At 45.5% G+C, this 16949-nt stretch overlaps 1 protein-coding gene across 1 annotated transcript in view; it reads right to left on the bottom strand.

Annotated features, from left to right (window-relative positions):
- Positions 1–16949, bottom strand: part of LOC147698095 (acetylserotonin O-methyltransferase-like) — a 371292-nt gene that overhangs the window by 168099 nt on the left and 186244 nt on the right. The window contains exon 5 of the mRNA XM_086934771.1: positions 11692–11810. Coding sequence (XP_086790897.1) covers positions 11692–11810 — 119 coding nt within the window. The remainder of the gene's footprint in view (positions 1–11691; positions 11811–16949) is intronic.

Genomic DNA, 16949 nt, shown 5'->3' with positions numbered 1-16949 from the left:
CTTGCCATTGAAAAGGCATGCACTCTCTCATAGGACTCAGTACTTGCTCCTATTTATCTTTGCTTAGCTATGAACCATGACTCCTGTGGACTGTGGGGGTCTGAGACGATGTGGCCTGTTGGTTGCTGCTGAGCCCTTCCTATTGACTCAGATCTTTGGAGAGTGACTTCTCCCATATGGCTGGCGTTATGTTGCATGGGCCATGCCAAGACATGGGTCGAATGTTTAGGCCCCATTGGGCTTTTATTGTTCATATTTTTAACTTGATTTTTTCTTTTCCTAGGTTGACTGGTACCCTGGGTAGGTTAACCCATTCTACTCCCCTCATACAAGCAGTTGCCACTGTCCTATGCCTCCCTACGAGGGATAGCGTGTGCTTTTTTGTCTTGCTCCTCCTATTTGGTCTCATCCCCAATCACACGCTGGTATCTGTCGCTTGGGAACCTGATGCTTTCCTTTTGCGCTTGGAGGCCTCATCCTCCCAGATACCACAGGCGCTCTTTTGAACCATTTGCATACGCATCACTCCTTCCCTCCTACTATAGCCACTACTTCATCCGTCAAGTTGCTTACTCTTAATGTGTGGTGTTTCAACGCACCTAACAAAAGGAGACAGTTATGGCTTTACTTTCCCTTACGGAACCTAGATGTCATCTTTTTACAAGACATCCATCTCACGCAGCGGGATGTCACTCGCATGTCTCCCCCAAGTACCCATTCTACCACTGGGCACATACGACCTCTAAGCCGGCTTGGGTTGTGATTCTGTGCAAAGACATCTTCTGCTCCAAGGTCCTATGAGTTGTTCATGATGAACATGGGTGTTTCTTTTAAGTAACAGCACAACGCGGCTAATGACCCCTCACCATCCTAAACATATATTCTCCCAATCAAGTACTAGATGCATACATTAGGAACATCATATGGGATCAATTAACACATGAGGGTGGGGCTACTTGGTCGTTGGGGGGATTTCAATTTAGTTTGGGTCCTTGAACTTGACCGTAGCATTACCTGCTTCCAGGGCACCGAGGCTATGTCCACAGCACAGAAAACCCATTTAAACAAATCGGGTTTAGTAGATGCATGGTTCTACAAACACCCTGGGGCCCAGTACTTTTCTTTTCTATTCACATTTTCATCACATCTATTCCGGTATTGATTACTGCTTCCTCACCCACTCTGAATCTTGACACTGCAACCATCTCTATTTATGAGCATGTACACTTACAGGTGGTCTGGACTGAAGCTGTGACTTAAACACTGTCCCATTTGTGTCGGCGTCTTTCCCTGCACTTGCTATGAGATCATGTTGATGGAGAGGAGATTGGGAAAGTAATAGTGAATTGTTTTGATTCCAACACGTACCCTGATAACTCGGGTTATACACTCTGGGATAGGTTTAAAGCCACCAAAAGGTGTACCATCACTTCTATGGCAATTGCTTGTGCACAAGAGGCTAGGCTGTTTGAGACAGACTTGGCAGAGGACATGAATGCTTTGGAACCTCTTGATCACTTTACTCCTTCTTAGCGCAAAAAACCAGCATCTAGCCCTCTCACAGGGTAACTTGTGAACGCATTGTACTAATAAGGCGGTGAGATCCCTGCTTGCTCTGAAAAATATTATAAGGGTGGGGATAAAGGAGAGATCTCTTAGCACGCAAACTACAGCAGCAGTGCACACATACTCACATATACCAAATTCAGACCGGGGATGTAACCTAGGCCTCATCTGTGGGGGCTAAACTATGAGTATTCTGGGATGTCCATCCTACCCTGTATAGGTAGAGGATGCTCCTCCAGAGGTTATAGAGTCTTATCCAGTCAGATGCCAGTGAGACCCATTTTATCTACTCCATTCTGAAATGCTCAAGGCTTACATACTTAACAAAGGCTACAACAAGTCCACCTGGACCAGACGGTCTATTTCTGGCCTTCTACAGTGAGCTCTTTTCTCAACTGCAGGACCACATGCTGATTCTTTTTAACACATTTTTATCTGAAAGGGATTAACGCCAACTCTGTCTGAAGCAGAGATCTCTCTTTTCCCCATGTGATGCAAGGACCCCTCCCTGCCGCACTATTGTACTTTTAAACACCAATGCCAAACTCCTTACTACAATTTTGGCCTTCGGATTGGAGTCCTATTTCCCGGGCCTTATTGATCCGTATAAGATGGGATTTATTCGCAATCACCAAGGGGTGAACGATATCTACTGTATTTCTTATTTGGTGAAAAATCCCATCACCAAAAAATACGGTCTTTTTTCTTCTACCTAGATGCAGAGAAGGCATTGGATCGAGTCAGCTGGATCTTCTTATGTGCGGTACTCCATAAAATCAGTTTAGGCCCAGCAATGACCAACAGAATAGTGGCATAATGCGCCTAACCTACCGCCACGTTACGTGTTAATGGCCACTCCTTCCAGGTTATCCATTTAGAAAGGCTGCCGAATTTCGCCTTTACTTTTTGCCCGGCAGTGGATCTATTGGCAAATTACTATTCTTCAGGAGGATTATTTAGTGCAGCGGTACTCAAAGTACGGCCCGCGGGCCATTTGCGTCCCGCCAGGCCATTCTATGCGGCCCCCGTGGAAACCAGCAGCCACAGAAATGGCATAATATCTGCCTATTGTAATTACTCGGGCCGCATTTGCCCGGAAAAGCATAAAAGAGGCATGCGATGACAAACAGTGTCTTGCAGGCTCACCCATAGCCCCCCCCCCTCACCTCCGTCTCTGGCTTCACTTGCTGCCCTGCCACTGAGTACCTTGGCTGTGCTACTTGTACGTACTGCTCACAGACAGTGGGGCCTCTTTAATTTCTCGATTGGTGCCACTAAAACAGAGCTGTCTCTGTAGTTAAAAGTATGTTTTGAAGGCCCCTGGTTAGGGTTTCCGCCGAGCCCGGATTTTCCTTCCTCATGGTCTCAGAGCAAAATAAATCAAATAAGGATCCAGCAAAGTCTTCACATGGATCCGTGGGCTGCGCGCATGGCTTCACTTTAGGTAAATGGGATGCTACCGGCTCTCGGTTCACAACTGTGGTGCTACGGAAAGTTTACAGGTGAAATTGGGGGAGAGGCAGTTTATACACAGTTATATGCCTCCGAAGCAGCTCAGCAGAATAATTGTGCACAAATCCCAGCTTCCCCACTTTATTAAATTGTATGATTCTGAGTGAAACATTTATGTGCCTGTGTTGTGGAAAATATTTCTAACGTTTTTTACAGGCAATTCAGCTTGCTTTGTGCATTTCTTTAGAAAGTATGTTACTTTTTAGTCATCCAACACTACCAGTCTGAGTCGTTGCAAGGGTCTTTTATGCTGCAGAATTGAATCGCAAATAGTTATTGGTTGTAGCACACATTAGGTAGAGTCAGAGCTGGGAGGACAGGGGCACAATGTGTATATAGAGATGAATGGACAGAGGCAGAATGAAATGGTAGAGGTACCGGGAAGGGGCAGAGAAAGGAAAAACGGAGGTACAGGCAGACTTTGTATGAGGAAAGCATACAAGCAGAATGAGAAAAGCATTGAGGAGGTATAGAAAGGTGAGGCGTCAACATAAGAGAGCAAGGGAGTAGGAGCAATGTCAAATATGAGCGCAGAGTAATGATATTGTAGGTTATGAGGAGTGTGAGGGGGCAGGAGCAGAGTAAGGACAGGACGAGGGGGCTGCTGTACATGTAAGGCTTATATTGTGAAGGATATGGGCAAGGAAATAGTGAGGGGTACAACGCGGTAATGGAAGCCTCATTAACAAGTAAATGGTCTTTTAAAGACCTGTGAAGTACTTGGGTGCGGCTGTGTGTGTGGCCGGGAAGCTGGGGTGAGGTGACAGAGGGTGACCGACAGAGGTAGACAGACAGAGGGAGGGAGACAGAGACAGACAGAGGGAGACAGAGATAGAGGGAGAGAGAGGGAGACAGAGAGGGAGACAGAGGGAGGGAGACAGAGAGGGAGACAGAGGGAGAGAGACGGAGGGAGAGAGGGAGGGAGACAGAGGGATGGAGACAGAGGGAGGCAGAGAGTGAGACAAAGGGCGATAGACAGAGGGAGACAGACAGAGGGCGGGAGACAGACAGAGGGTGGGAGACAGAGAGAGGGAGGAGGGTGACAGAGGGAGGGAGATAGACAGAGGGAGGGAGACAGGTAGAGGGAGGGAGACAGATAGAGGAAGACAGACAGAGGGAGACAGACAGAGGGAGGGAGACAGAGAGAGAGGGAAACAGAGGGAGACAGAGAGAAGGAGACAGAGACAGAGGGAGGCAGAGGGAGACACAGGGAGGGAGACAGTGGGAGGGAAACAGGGAGGGAGACAGAGGAAGGAACACAGAGACAGGCAGAGGGAGACAGAGAGAGAGAGACAGTGAGAGTGGGAGACATAGAGGGAGACAGATAGAGAGAGAGGGAGAGGAAGACAGAAAGAGCGAGCGAGAGAGAGAGAGAGAGAGACAGGCAGAGTGAGTGAGACAGAGGGAGATAGAGATAGAGAAAGTGGGAGGGAGACAGAGAGAGGGAGGGAGACTGAGTGAGGGAGAAGGAGGGAGACAGAGAGGTAGATATAGAGGCAGAGATAGGGACAGGGGCAGACAGATAGAGTCAGAGACAGACAGAGAGGGAGACAGAGGGAGGGAGACAGGGACAGACAAAGACAGGGACAGGCAGACAGATAGAGGCAGAGACTGAGAGGCAGAGAGAGAGACGGAGAGGGAGTGGGAGACGGAGGGAGACAGAGGGAGAGAGATGGAGAGGAAGGGAGACAGAGGGAGAGAGATGGAGAGGGAGGGAGACAGAGGGAGAGAGATGGAGAGGGAGGGAGACAGAGGGAGAGAGAGGGAGGAGAGGGGGGAGACAGAGGGAGACAGTGGGAGGGAGTGGGGGAGACAGAGGAAGGGAGTCAGGGAGACAGAGGCAGCAGACAGAGGAAAGGAGACAGAGAGAGGAAGACAGAAAGAGAGGGAGAGAGAGAGGGAGACAGAGAGAGGGAGACAGAGAGGGAGAAAGAGAGATAGGGAGGGAGACAGACAGAGAGAGGGAGGGCGAGATAGAGAGAGGGAGGGAGACAGAGAGAGAGAGAGAAAGTAGTGTCTATGTCGAGTCTGGTGGTTCAGTGGACGAAGGCGTCCGCTGCAGGGGCCTGTGTTCAACCTCTTGGTCACAGTTGTTTTTGCTCTAGCCCTGCCCCCCTCCCCAACCGACCCCGCCGACCTGGTGCGGCCCTCAGCCACAAACCACACTGTAAATTTGGCCCCCGAGAGAAAGTTTGTGAGTACCCATGATTTAGTGGGTATCCCCTTTGCGGGCCGCACTCATAAGATTGCTATGTTTGCTGATGACTTCCTGCTCAGCCTTACACAGCCTGCAACCACCCTTCCTGCAGCAGTGCGTGTGTTACTCGCATTTAAACAAGACTTGGGTTTTAATCCTTAAACCTTACAACACCAGATACAGAGTTGCCTGCCCTGCACTCATCACCCCCTTTCAATGGGCCCAGTTATCACTTCAATATTTAGGATTGACTCTCATCCTCTCTTTAGCCTCCTGGAAGCCAGCTAAATAGCCGGCATGCAGGGGGTCTGTTCTGGATGAGCTCTGTCTGTGTAAACCCCTGCAGATATCCTGGCTTGGCCACTTACATGCCGTTAAGATGTGTATACCGCCAAATGATTAATGAAGTGTGCTATGACATTAATTGTCTCACCTTATCAAGAATAATGTTCTGTTTCATTTTAATTTGATTTACTAATTGTCTTTGAGTATTCTAATATGTGCATTCCATTATTATTTAATATCAAGGGATAACAATATATGTTCCTTTTTTCCTCTCCTTTGCCTTTAGCAGTATTAGACTGCAAATATGCGATACTTTTGGTAATAACAGGTTTATGTATTTCACTGCATTTCACTGCTTTATATAGCCTATTTATTTAGATTACAGGAGACTTCCTAGCTATGAGCTCAAGTCTCTGCAAGCAGTAAGAACAGAGGCAAATATGGGCACGTCATAATATCGAGAACAGAATGTCGAGGGACAAAATATCGACTCATAAGTGTATAAATCGAAGTATGGATTTACTACTCCACATGTATGTACCTTGAAGATATATGTACCGCAAAGGTGCATATATGTGAAATTAGGTATAAAAAATGTAGATTTACATGCCTTTTCATATTGTATTTTCGATATTCTGTCCCATCGATATTATTGATTCGATATTCAAGGGACACACCATTTGAGAGAGTGGTAGGGCTGAAAAACTCACTAACATGACAGGCATACACCATCTGACCTGTAATGTTGCTAAAAGTGTGTGAGATTCAGTCAGGCGAGGACATGATGTGACGGGATGCTTTAAGACCATGCTGGCCTCTGTCTAGAAAAACATTCCAATTTCCTGTAAAGGCTCTTGACCCACAGACTATGGTATATTCCATTTTTGCCAAGCTTTACCTTCTGAAAAGTTATGTTGGAATCGAATGGTATGTCCCACTATCTTCTATTCATGTGCTGTTATACAATAAAATATTATGCATCATTCAGCCATGTTCATCTATATTAAATAAAGTTACCTTATTCTATATTATCTTGTTAATTGCATAGAGGAATATATTTGTCTCTGAGCACTTTATTTAAATTTCATATGCAGATTCCGAATATCAATGCAGAGCATGTTACTTTAATTATGCTGACTTGTTTAATAACACAATAGTTAAAAGAGAGACAAGCTAAAGTATTGCAAATGACTTCACAGAGAATGCCTCCTCTGTCACATACTGCAGTAGGGGTTTGGTTGTCTTTTAAGTGTCCTTTCAGAGGCTGACTGCCAGACAAAGCATCTGTGTAAAGTGATGCTCTCACAGGAGGTTGCACCGGTGCTGGATCCATTCAGGAGTACTCATAGGATAGGTATGGTGAAGTGTGAGCTATCTAAATCTGTCTGTTCATAAAACTTCCTGAAGCAACAGCCAGGGGCAGACCTATCTAGGAATGCCTCATGAGCAGGGGAAACTGGACACCGCTCCATCACCCCTAGCATTAATCAAGTAGCTTTTCTCAGAACAAATAATTAGCATCCACTTGATAATAAAAATGTTGTGGAATATTTATAGGTAGCTGTGTCTCCATTCTCCACACTAAAGTGTCTGGGTCTTAATCCACCAGCCACAGGAATGCATGAAAAAAAAACCTTCTACTGTCTGCAGAAGCTATCCTCAACACCCTCCCCCCTCTTGTGTCATGCTAAATCAATTGCATCAAGAACGGTTACCACTTTACTTTGGTGAATAATACTGTAAACCACACTTTATATAGAAACATCATAAGATATCATCTTCTGTGTTTGCAGAATCTTATTTTCAATGTTTGCTTTATGTAAATTGTATTCTTATGGTGCTATGATCCTTTGAGCATTGCCTAAATCTCCTGATATTCCGGAATTGATGCATTCAACCATTACTATATGTCTCCAACTCCTGAAGTGATCAATTCTCCTTGCTGAATTGGTGGTATAGCCGTAGCCTAGCAGTGAACAGATTGTTCGCTTGATTCTAGTGCCTACCAAAAAGTTTGTATTATAGCACTATCTATGTTGTTTCTTTATAAACGTTTGCATCATTAGAGGGCATGCGTTTTCATAAAGCCTCCTCCATACATCTAAAACCCAGCAAGGAAAATTGACTTTTTTTCTTTTTTTTAACTTTATTTAGCATTTTAGTAGAAGACAAAGCAAGGCACTGAGTAGCATCAAATTCCTTCTCAAGTACAGCAAAAAATAAAGCAAACAGATTTCCGCAGGTCCAGCCGGAAATGCAACACTTAACATAATGCGTAAACAGGCCTAGTAACACCCTTCTCAATTATCTCCCCGTAGCCCACATCCATCAATACACAATGGGCCCATATCACAATGATAGATATATAAACAGTTCGAGATCATATCAAGGTACAATTCTCATCCCATATTGATTAACAAATGGTGCAGTTCCTGCAGCAGTCTAACCCACCCCTGTCGGGACTATCTCCTGCTCTTGTTGTGTGGGGGGATCTTGTTGCTGCGTGGACAGGAAGGATCTAAACGTGCCCCATATATCCTTGGGTCTGGAGGTGTGAGGGATCGTATTTGGTACAGTACGCTTCTCATGGAGCAAGATGCCAGGCTTCGTAACCATCCTTTTCCAGAAGGTGCAGACCTGGCACCCCAATGGATGGTGACTATTCGTTTAGCCAATAACAAACAAATGGCAACAAATCTACAAATGTTTTGGGGGAGTTGCACAACATCGCCTAGAAGGGCAATCTCTGGCAGGGGGACCATCAGTACCTGTACCATCATACTTATTGTCCTATGGGTTTCCACCCAAAAAGTTTGTATACGTGTGCACGTCCAGGCAAGGTGGGCGAAGTTGGCTTGTGGGGCATTGCACCTCGGACAGTAATGTGACCTGGTGGGATCAATCCTATGCACTCTAGCTGGGATGACATAAATCCTGCGTAAAAACTTAAAATGTATCAATTTATGTCGACTATTAAGGGAGACATTGTTCGTTATCGCGCAGCGAGTCGCCCACTGTTCATCTGTTATAGGGGAAGGAAAATTGACTTGGACTTTAAACTCCAAATCGTTGCCTCTCGTTTGTTCTTGTTAATGACCATCTCCTTTCTTTCCATCCTCTGCATGACTCCTCTCTCACAGCACAGTCTATGCAGTCACAAGCATGATTGCATTAATCCCTATTATCATATTCTATTATTGCATTTCTGCAAATTACTCACACTTCATTTCAAATATCATTTTAAAGATCACAACTTCTCCTTCTTTGAAAGTTATATCCCTGCCAACTAGCACTACCCAATCTCCAAATAATTTGCATAAACTGGTATATCTCCAACTATCGATAATACTTAACTCCTATTCATTTAATCTACCACAAAGAAAATCTAGTGAACAGATGGAATGGTTTTCTTGAGAGCACAAAACGAAGCCCAATAACCAACAATAAGTAATAACAACTGGCATAATCATGGTTCCGGAGAAGCGTGCTGCCCTAGGTAAGGTGCTTCAATATCTCATCAGGGAAAGTAAGATCTATAACAATCCAATGTTGATACTACAATAATAAAACTTCAAAAGTCTGTTTAAATTATGACATGTCCGCCGTTGGGATCTGATTGGCATCTCGGTCCTCGGAGATGTCTGGATGGGGGACCATATCCGTGCCTTTGCAGACCTACAGCGCCGCCATGCCCTTCCCCATGCCCAACACTTCCGATATCTGCAGCTGCGCCATGCCATTCACGCACATCTCCCCTCACCGGTCTCCCTTCCAGAGTTCAGCCCACTGGAGGTCCAGGTGATGATGAGGAACATAGGCAGGGGAGGAGTGTCCCGCATCTATCGCTCCCTAGTGAATAATGGCCCCGCGTTTTTAGATAAATTACGCGCTCGATGGGAGGACTGGGTGGGCTCCCTGGATGAGGCAGATTGGAGAGATGCCCTTATGGCATCCAGAACCCTGACCACGTCCTCCAGGCTACGCCTGTTGCAGATATACTACCTTCACGTGGTTTACCTCACCCCAGTGCGACTCTTCCGTGCCCGCTTGCGACCCTCCCCAGACTGCCCGAAATGCGGCTCAACCCCTGCTGATTTTTACCACATGGTGTGGCTTTGCCCAGTGATAGTGAGGTTCTGGAAGGGGGTGGAGCGGGAACTCAAACACAAGCCCTGGGATGGGAGGTTCCCCATGATCCACTGCGGATGCTGCTGGGGGTCTTTGACAGCCTGGATGGTTCCAGGATGGACAAGCGCCTATTGGGGACGGCGGTGGCTGTGGCCAAAAGAGTCATAGCGATGCACTGGTCGCCTACCGCAGCACCCACTGTGAAGGGGTGGAGGAGCGGGGTTGATTGGTGCGGCACCCAGGAGGAGGCCCTGTTCGAAGCCCGAGGCTCTTCAGAATTATTACACAAAATATGGGGGAAATGGTTCAACATGATTCCGCCATGATTCTTGATGTATCGAATGTTTTATGTTCCGCTGTTATTGTAATGCAGGATGAGCTGCTGGACTGGAATGGACTGACCCTGCCTATATGTCTTATTGATTCAGATCCGCTGTATATGTTGATTCATGAGCTGCAACCAATGAATTTCTTTTGCTGTTTTATATACTCAATAAAGTTGATTATCACAAATAAATGATGACCTGAACATCATATAAAACAAGGGCTGTCCAAAGATGAATGGAGCATCTACATATATTCAGAACACAAGGAGGGAGTTACCCTTCTAGACCATAAGGGACAGGGTAGAACAGTATGCAACAAGAAAAGAGTCCCTGCGCTTCAAGGATATACCTTATATCGTAAAATAACCCCCCTAAGGTGTCTCTGGGGGCTATATTCGACCCAAAGGGAAAGATATCCTAACAATCCCAAGTAACAGTATAATAATCACTCAATAGTGGCTAGCAGTCAGTATGGGACCTCTGTACACAACAAAAACTTCAAAGAAGATTCAACAATCTTTAAAAACACTCTAACATGTATCAATATTTAAAATCATCAATTTATTGTTCATAATTAAAAACATCATCAAGTATAGTAATACATAAAATTACAATCTGTAAACAATAAAAAAAACAAAAGTCGACGCGGCATTTCGGTGTTTTGTTTTGATGGCAACACCTTCTTCAGGACGGTTTTTAAAAAAAATTCTCTCAAAACTTAGAGGGGTTCAAACCAAAGACAGATAGACGGATCCTGGTACAGCCGATTGTGGTAATCGGCTGTACCAGGATCCGATGACAGGGAGGAAGCAAGCTTAAAGATCCTTCTTAATACGCAACGACACATCAAGTCTTAAGTTGCCCTGCATCGCCACATGCAAGAATAAAATTTGTATTGGATCTACACATACGGTGGTCATCCCTGGTACAGCCAAATATTGAATGTACATAAGTGTTTCTCAACAGGTGGATTAATTGCCAAAACGTTCCCTTGAGAGAACGAATATTAAGATGTACAGCCCAATGAATGAAAAGTGGCAGTACCAAGATATCTGTCTTTGGTTGGAACCCCTCTAAGTTTTGAGAGAATTTTTTAAAAAAACGTCCTTAAGAAGGCGTTGCCATCAAAACAAGACACCGAAACGCTGCGTCGACTTTTGTTTTTTTTATTGTTTACAGATTGTAATTTTATGTATTACTATACTTGATGATGTTTTTAATTATGAACAATAAATTGATGATTTTAAATATTGATACATGTTAGAGTGTTTTTAAAGATTGTTGAATCATCTTTGAAGTTTTTGTTGTGTACAGAGGTCCCATACTGACTGCTAGCCACTATTGAGTGATTATTATACTGTTACTTGGGATTGTTAGGATATCTTTCCCTTTAGGTCGAATATACATAGACACCTTAGGGGGGCTATTTTAAGGTATATCCTTGAAGCGCAGGGACTCTTTTCTTGTTGCATCTGCATATATGTCATGTGGCCATCATGTGGGAAGTTCTGCATTTTCGAATACACATTTTTATTTTGATCTATGCATGAACGATCTAAAGAATGATCTAACGGTAAATCTGAGCAATCTGTAATAAATCTACCTTATCTATAGATGATCTGAAGCAAACTTCCATAAATATATTCTTAGGTTCCTCATCACATGTACATTACTTACCTCCTAAATCACAGACTTTGGAGAAAGACGAAAGATCAAATGCTGTTATCACATCTCTGCCACATAGAACCCAAACTGATTTCATGAAGTGCATAAAATTTAACAATTCATCATCTGACCTGCAAATGACACAAATCTACATTAATTTTTTTTTTCATGTAAACTTTTTTTTACATGATCACAAATTACAATGAAAATATGCCAGGTTTGTAATAATCAGAGGAGCATATTTATTATTGGATATAACTTGCATATCAGGAAACAGACAATGGCTTAGAACACCATGTTTTGGATCTGTCTCATGTTTAGTGAGCCTTTTCAGTGTTCTCTTGTGGATCTTTCAGCTCTGGGTGTTATATGATGCTATAATAAATGTAGTACACAATAATATGTAAAAGGTTGTGTTTTAAAAATGCAATGAACTTGAACCAAAGCCATATTTTTCTTCCCTACAACTTGCTGGGAACTCTCGTGAACCTGGAGCAGCATTTAATCTATGGGGCCTCTATAGACTTCAAGCAGACATTCTGAGGCTGCATATTGAGTTTCATAAAAAGCAGATCAGAGGGAAATAAAAGAAAGGTCCAATCCTCCACCCAAATGTATTAAAATGCTTGAAAAGGTCCCAATCAACAGTTGAATAGCCACTAAGAAAGGAAAAACCTCCTTTATTGTGGAGTGGCGCACCAGCTATTTCTCACTCTGCAACATTGGTTCTAAGCAAAAAAGCATGTGTTAGAAAAGGATCAGAAGATTCTAATGGTGGTAGAGTGGGAACACCTCACAGGAGTGGTAAAATGGATTCCAGATACTGAGGAATAACTCAGTCAGGGTGGGAGGCCTAAAACTACTAGAGATATTGTTCAGGTGAAGAGACCTCTTAATACATGATGTACAAAGTAGAGTTGCATAATCAATGCTAAAGGCCTGCAATTGGCTAGCCCTATTGCCTTTACTAAAGGAGTGTTAGAAAAGGACTAATGATTAAGGAGAAAATTAGACCCAGTCCCGTTGGAGATGTGTCCATTTAGAAAGCAAAATGGAATGAATTAAAAACATGTCAAGTGATATATCTACAAGTTCACATTTAGCAGTCACTCCCTACAAATGTAAAAACAATGGAAATTTAGAAACATAGTTGCGAAAAATGGTTAATATTTTCCATTGCCAACAAATGTAGAACAAATAAACCAGGACCAAAATGTAATAGTATCTGACAATCGACCTGTGTAAAGTGTAAGACTTCAAACTGAAACAGTTTGAGACCTACCCCCTGGCCAGTCATATGTTTGTTTTAAGGTAAGTATGGGTTGGGTGTTTGCCCCGGGATTGTAGGGCTGGCCCGGCCCCTGACAGGGCCTCGGCTATCTTTGCACTCCGCTCCACAACACTCCGGGGACGAGGGATTGGCCTGCGGCAAGGTCGCCACTACCATGGTCCAGGCAACTGGCAAGAGCACATGGAAGCAGGCCCCGGGTCCCAAGAGCTCTTCCCAGCTTCCATCCACAGCTACACAGGAAGGTGACAGTTTCAGCAGCAAAACCACACAATCGGCCTGCGGCGATCGGAAACCGCGGCCTGGCCCACACTCCACTCTCAGCCGCCACCGTGTTGGTATCGGATCGGCCCCTCGTACGCCACCGGCACCAGACTTCGCCGCGCGGGTCCCGGTTTGTTCCACCAGCAGAGGTCCGCAGCAGCGGCGTCTGAGGCTAGGATAATTGGAGGATTGGGCTCCGAGATTACGCAGGCTAGCGGAGCTCTATAAAGATGTGTCCACTGTGCTCGGCTACGAAGCCACGTCCCCTCATGATTTTGAATGTTTAATTCACATTCAGTGGAGTGATGTAGCTGGAGCAGTACAGGGCCACGCAAACCCCACTTTACATTGTTGCCCCGTGGTGGGACAGCCAGAGTCCTTTAGGGAATGACAAGTTCATCAGAAGAGGAAGAGTTCAATCCGCAGTCTGATTGCTGTGCTTGGTAACCAAACAGAATATGGCAGTCCATGTCGAGGTTCAAGATGAGTTTCGCAGAGAGTATTGGGGACAGTGGAAAGTGATGATGAAGAGGGCAGAACCAAGCAGTAACAGGCCATATGGCGGAGATGAATGCTAATGCATCCTTCTTACCACTGAGGCAGAATCATCCGCATCTTTGTCCTCTGATGTATCATGTGCCTCACATGTGGGTGGTGTTGTTTTGTCTGCATCACTGAGTGGCAGTGACACATCAAGGGCCAGAGGTGGAATGTCTGCCGCACTGTGTGGCACTGACACTTCAGGGGGCGGAGATATGGATGGAGTGGTAGCAGCAGCATTCATCCAAGCCAGGCTTTGTGGCAGCAATGCCATGATGAGGGTCTGCAGAGCATAGAAGAACCCAGCTACCTCTTGGTGGTGTACAGCTGTGGCAGCCTTTTTTTCTGCCTGCGTCCGCTCCATGCTTACCATGATCCTCCGCATGTGTCCCAACTCCCGGCTGACATTGCTGGAGCCACTCTGACTAGACAGTTGTCCTTGTCTCAGAGTCAGGACCCTAGCGAAGTCATCCATGGATCATTGGAGAGCGTGGAGCAGACTGTGAATGTCCGTTAGGGACTGTGAGTGGTCCCTGATGGGACTTAGACACCCATGTATGGCATCTAGTTTGGATGCCATGAGTCAGAACCCAACCTGCACCTGTTCAGCCATCTTCACCTGGCACCCCAACACACAGCGTTGGAAGGCTATGTGTTGTTCGTGGGTGTCCTAGGAGGCAGCCGTGGTGGTGGGTGCTTCCTGCTGTGTGATCTGTGCAGGGGGTGGGGTCTCCTCGATGTGGCTGAGCTGCCCTGCTCCTGGATGTGGGGTGCGGAGGGTGTCCATGAGCTGTTGCAGGGCATCGGTGTAGAAGGTGGGGAGGTCCACTTTGTCATCAATGAAGAGTTGTTGGGTCTGCTCTGCAGGAAGTGTTGATTCTCCTCTGCAATGTGAAGGGGAGATGCAGTTTAACATTGTGTTCACATGTATGTTGACGCATTGTACATGTTTACATACAGACTGAATGACAGCGTACATTATGACTGTTTGGGAGGAACTGCCTATTTGATGCGGGACAGTCGACATTTCGACAACATCACGGATGTGTGTTTGTATTTGTACATTATCAACTCACATTTCCCTGCTATGCCAAATGTGATTGCCTAGTTTTTACAGACAAGCGGCACCAGTTGTGTCCTCTGTTCTGTTGTGAACGTGTCGCACTTTGTACCACATTGTTGTCAATGTTGATGTGCTCTGAATGTTATATGTCTGTGCTGCATTTTGAGAGAGTCGCCCCTGCAGCTCTGATTTTGCTGCCCTTTATTCCTTTCATGCGGTGTGCCTTTGACGACCGTGCTTATGCAGTGCTGAGATGTTGCATACTTGCCAAAATTGGGCTCTTGGTGGGAGTTGGGAGTCTGGGGCATGGTTTGTCTGCAGATGTGTTGTTAACATCAGGGGTTGTTTGTGCACATGAATGTGTCAAAGTGGGACCTGCTCGTTTATGGATATGGTCCACACTCAGCCACCTCAGTGTTGTGGCGTGCAACATTTCATGATATATTGACTGCAGCAATGCTATTCCTCATGCAGTGTCACTTGCATTGTCAGTGTTGCTCCGATTTTAGTACATGTGCAGGGGTTGGCTATAAGATTGGTGGTGTGTGGGAAGGGCCCCCTCTGGGCACATAGTTGACGGGGGCCTACTTGCTATTTCTAGGTGTGCTGTAGTGTGCCAAGGGGGTCAGGGACATGATCCAGAGTCATTGTGGGTGTGCACTGTGCTATACTTAATTTGTGCATGTGTGCCATTGTGCTCATCTCCCCCATGCCCCCAGTCCCGGGTCATTACTCACCCTGTTGCTGTTGTGTCAGGTCTTGTTGAGCAGTGCCCAGACCCCCAACTCCTGCCACCGTCTCCACACTGAAGTAGACACCATTTCCTTCATCTCATCCAGCTCTTCCTGTGGCGCTGGACTCCCACCTCCAGTCTGCATTGCTGCCTTCTGGTTCTTGCCGAGTTTCTGCTTGGTTTTGCGCTTCACATCCTTCCAGCGCCTCTTGACCTCTTCCATTGTCCTCTTCAGCACTGCGACTGCTTTCACCTTGTCCACGATGTACTGCCATATTCCATTTTTAGTTGCCAATGACACAGTGGAGGTGATGAACAGTATTTGATGGTGTTCTATCCCCCCGTTATCAGGATCCTGTTTTCCTGCGGACTGAACCACGTCTTCCTCTTCTTTATCTCTTTGCCCTTCCCTGACCCGAGGTCCCAGGCTGGTACTCCGTGGGGCTTGTGGGGCTCTGGTTGTCCTCTGTACTTGCTCCGGCCACCTCCATTGTGCTTCGCAGTTGTTTTGGTTTTGTTAGTGGGTTTTTTTCTACTTTTTTAGTGATTTTTCCCCCCTGACGTGTGTGAATTACAAGCCTGGCACTGCTTATCGCTGATTTCTCTGTTGCGGTTGGGCCCATCTAAACTTTTTCATGTTCGGGTTTAGATTTTTATCACCGTCCCGGTGACTTTATCGCGAATATTTGACGCGGTATCGGGAAACTATCGCATGTTACGGCCATGTTGTGAATAGGATGTTAACACAGAGTTATTTTCCCATGATAGACGATGATATGAAACATTGCGTTAACTTATTTTGGCGATTATTATCACATGTTCTTGAGAATATACCCCTTGGTCTCTTGTAAAATGGGGCAGGGGTGCACATCCCACTCCTCCAGAAAACCAAGTTGCTCCAGAATCTTGCATAAAACATTTTGCCCTTCAGTATAGCAACAATGTTGAGGAGGAAAGTGAACCCTTAGTATTGGTCCCTTGCTATCCATCTGGCCTGGTTATCGAACCAGCAGACGGTCAGCCGCCTTTAATGCAATCACTGGGGCGGAAAGCTCTGGGCATGGATAGCGTTCCTGCTGATGTCTTTCTACAAGATAAGGAGAATTAGGGCAGGTACATAATGCTACTAGTAAATGCCATATCTCGGGAGCCCCCATTCCAGACTCGGGGAGGGAGGTGGAGATTATATCAGTCTATATGAAGGGTGACAGATTTCTGCCCAGGAATTATAGGCCAATCAGCCTCATTGATTCAATTCAAAAGGTGGTAGCACGTCTTGCCCTAGGAAAGGTGCAAGGGAGGATAGAAGCTAATAAAGTTTTAACTCCTCACCAGGCTGGGTTTCAGGTGCACATAAGCACAATAGATCAAGATTTTATATT

The sequence above is a fragment of the Lissotriton vulgaris genome, chromosome 8 (genome assembly GCF_964263255.1).
Source record: "Lissotriton vulgaris chromosome 8, aLisVul1.2, whole genome shotgun sequence".
Taxonomy (NCBI): Eukaryota; Metazoa; Chordata; class Amphibia; order Caudata; family Salamandridae; genus Lissotriton; species Lissotriton vulgaris.
Note: the sequence above shows the minus strand (reverse complement) of the source record. Positions and strands in the feature narration are given on the sequence as shown.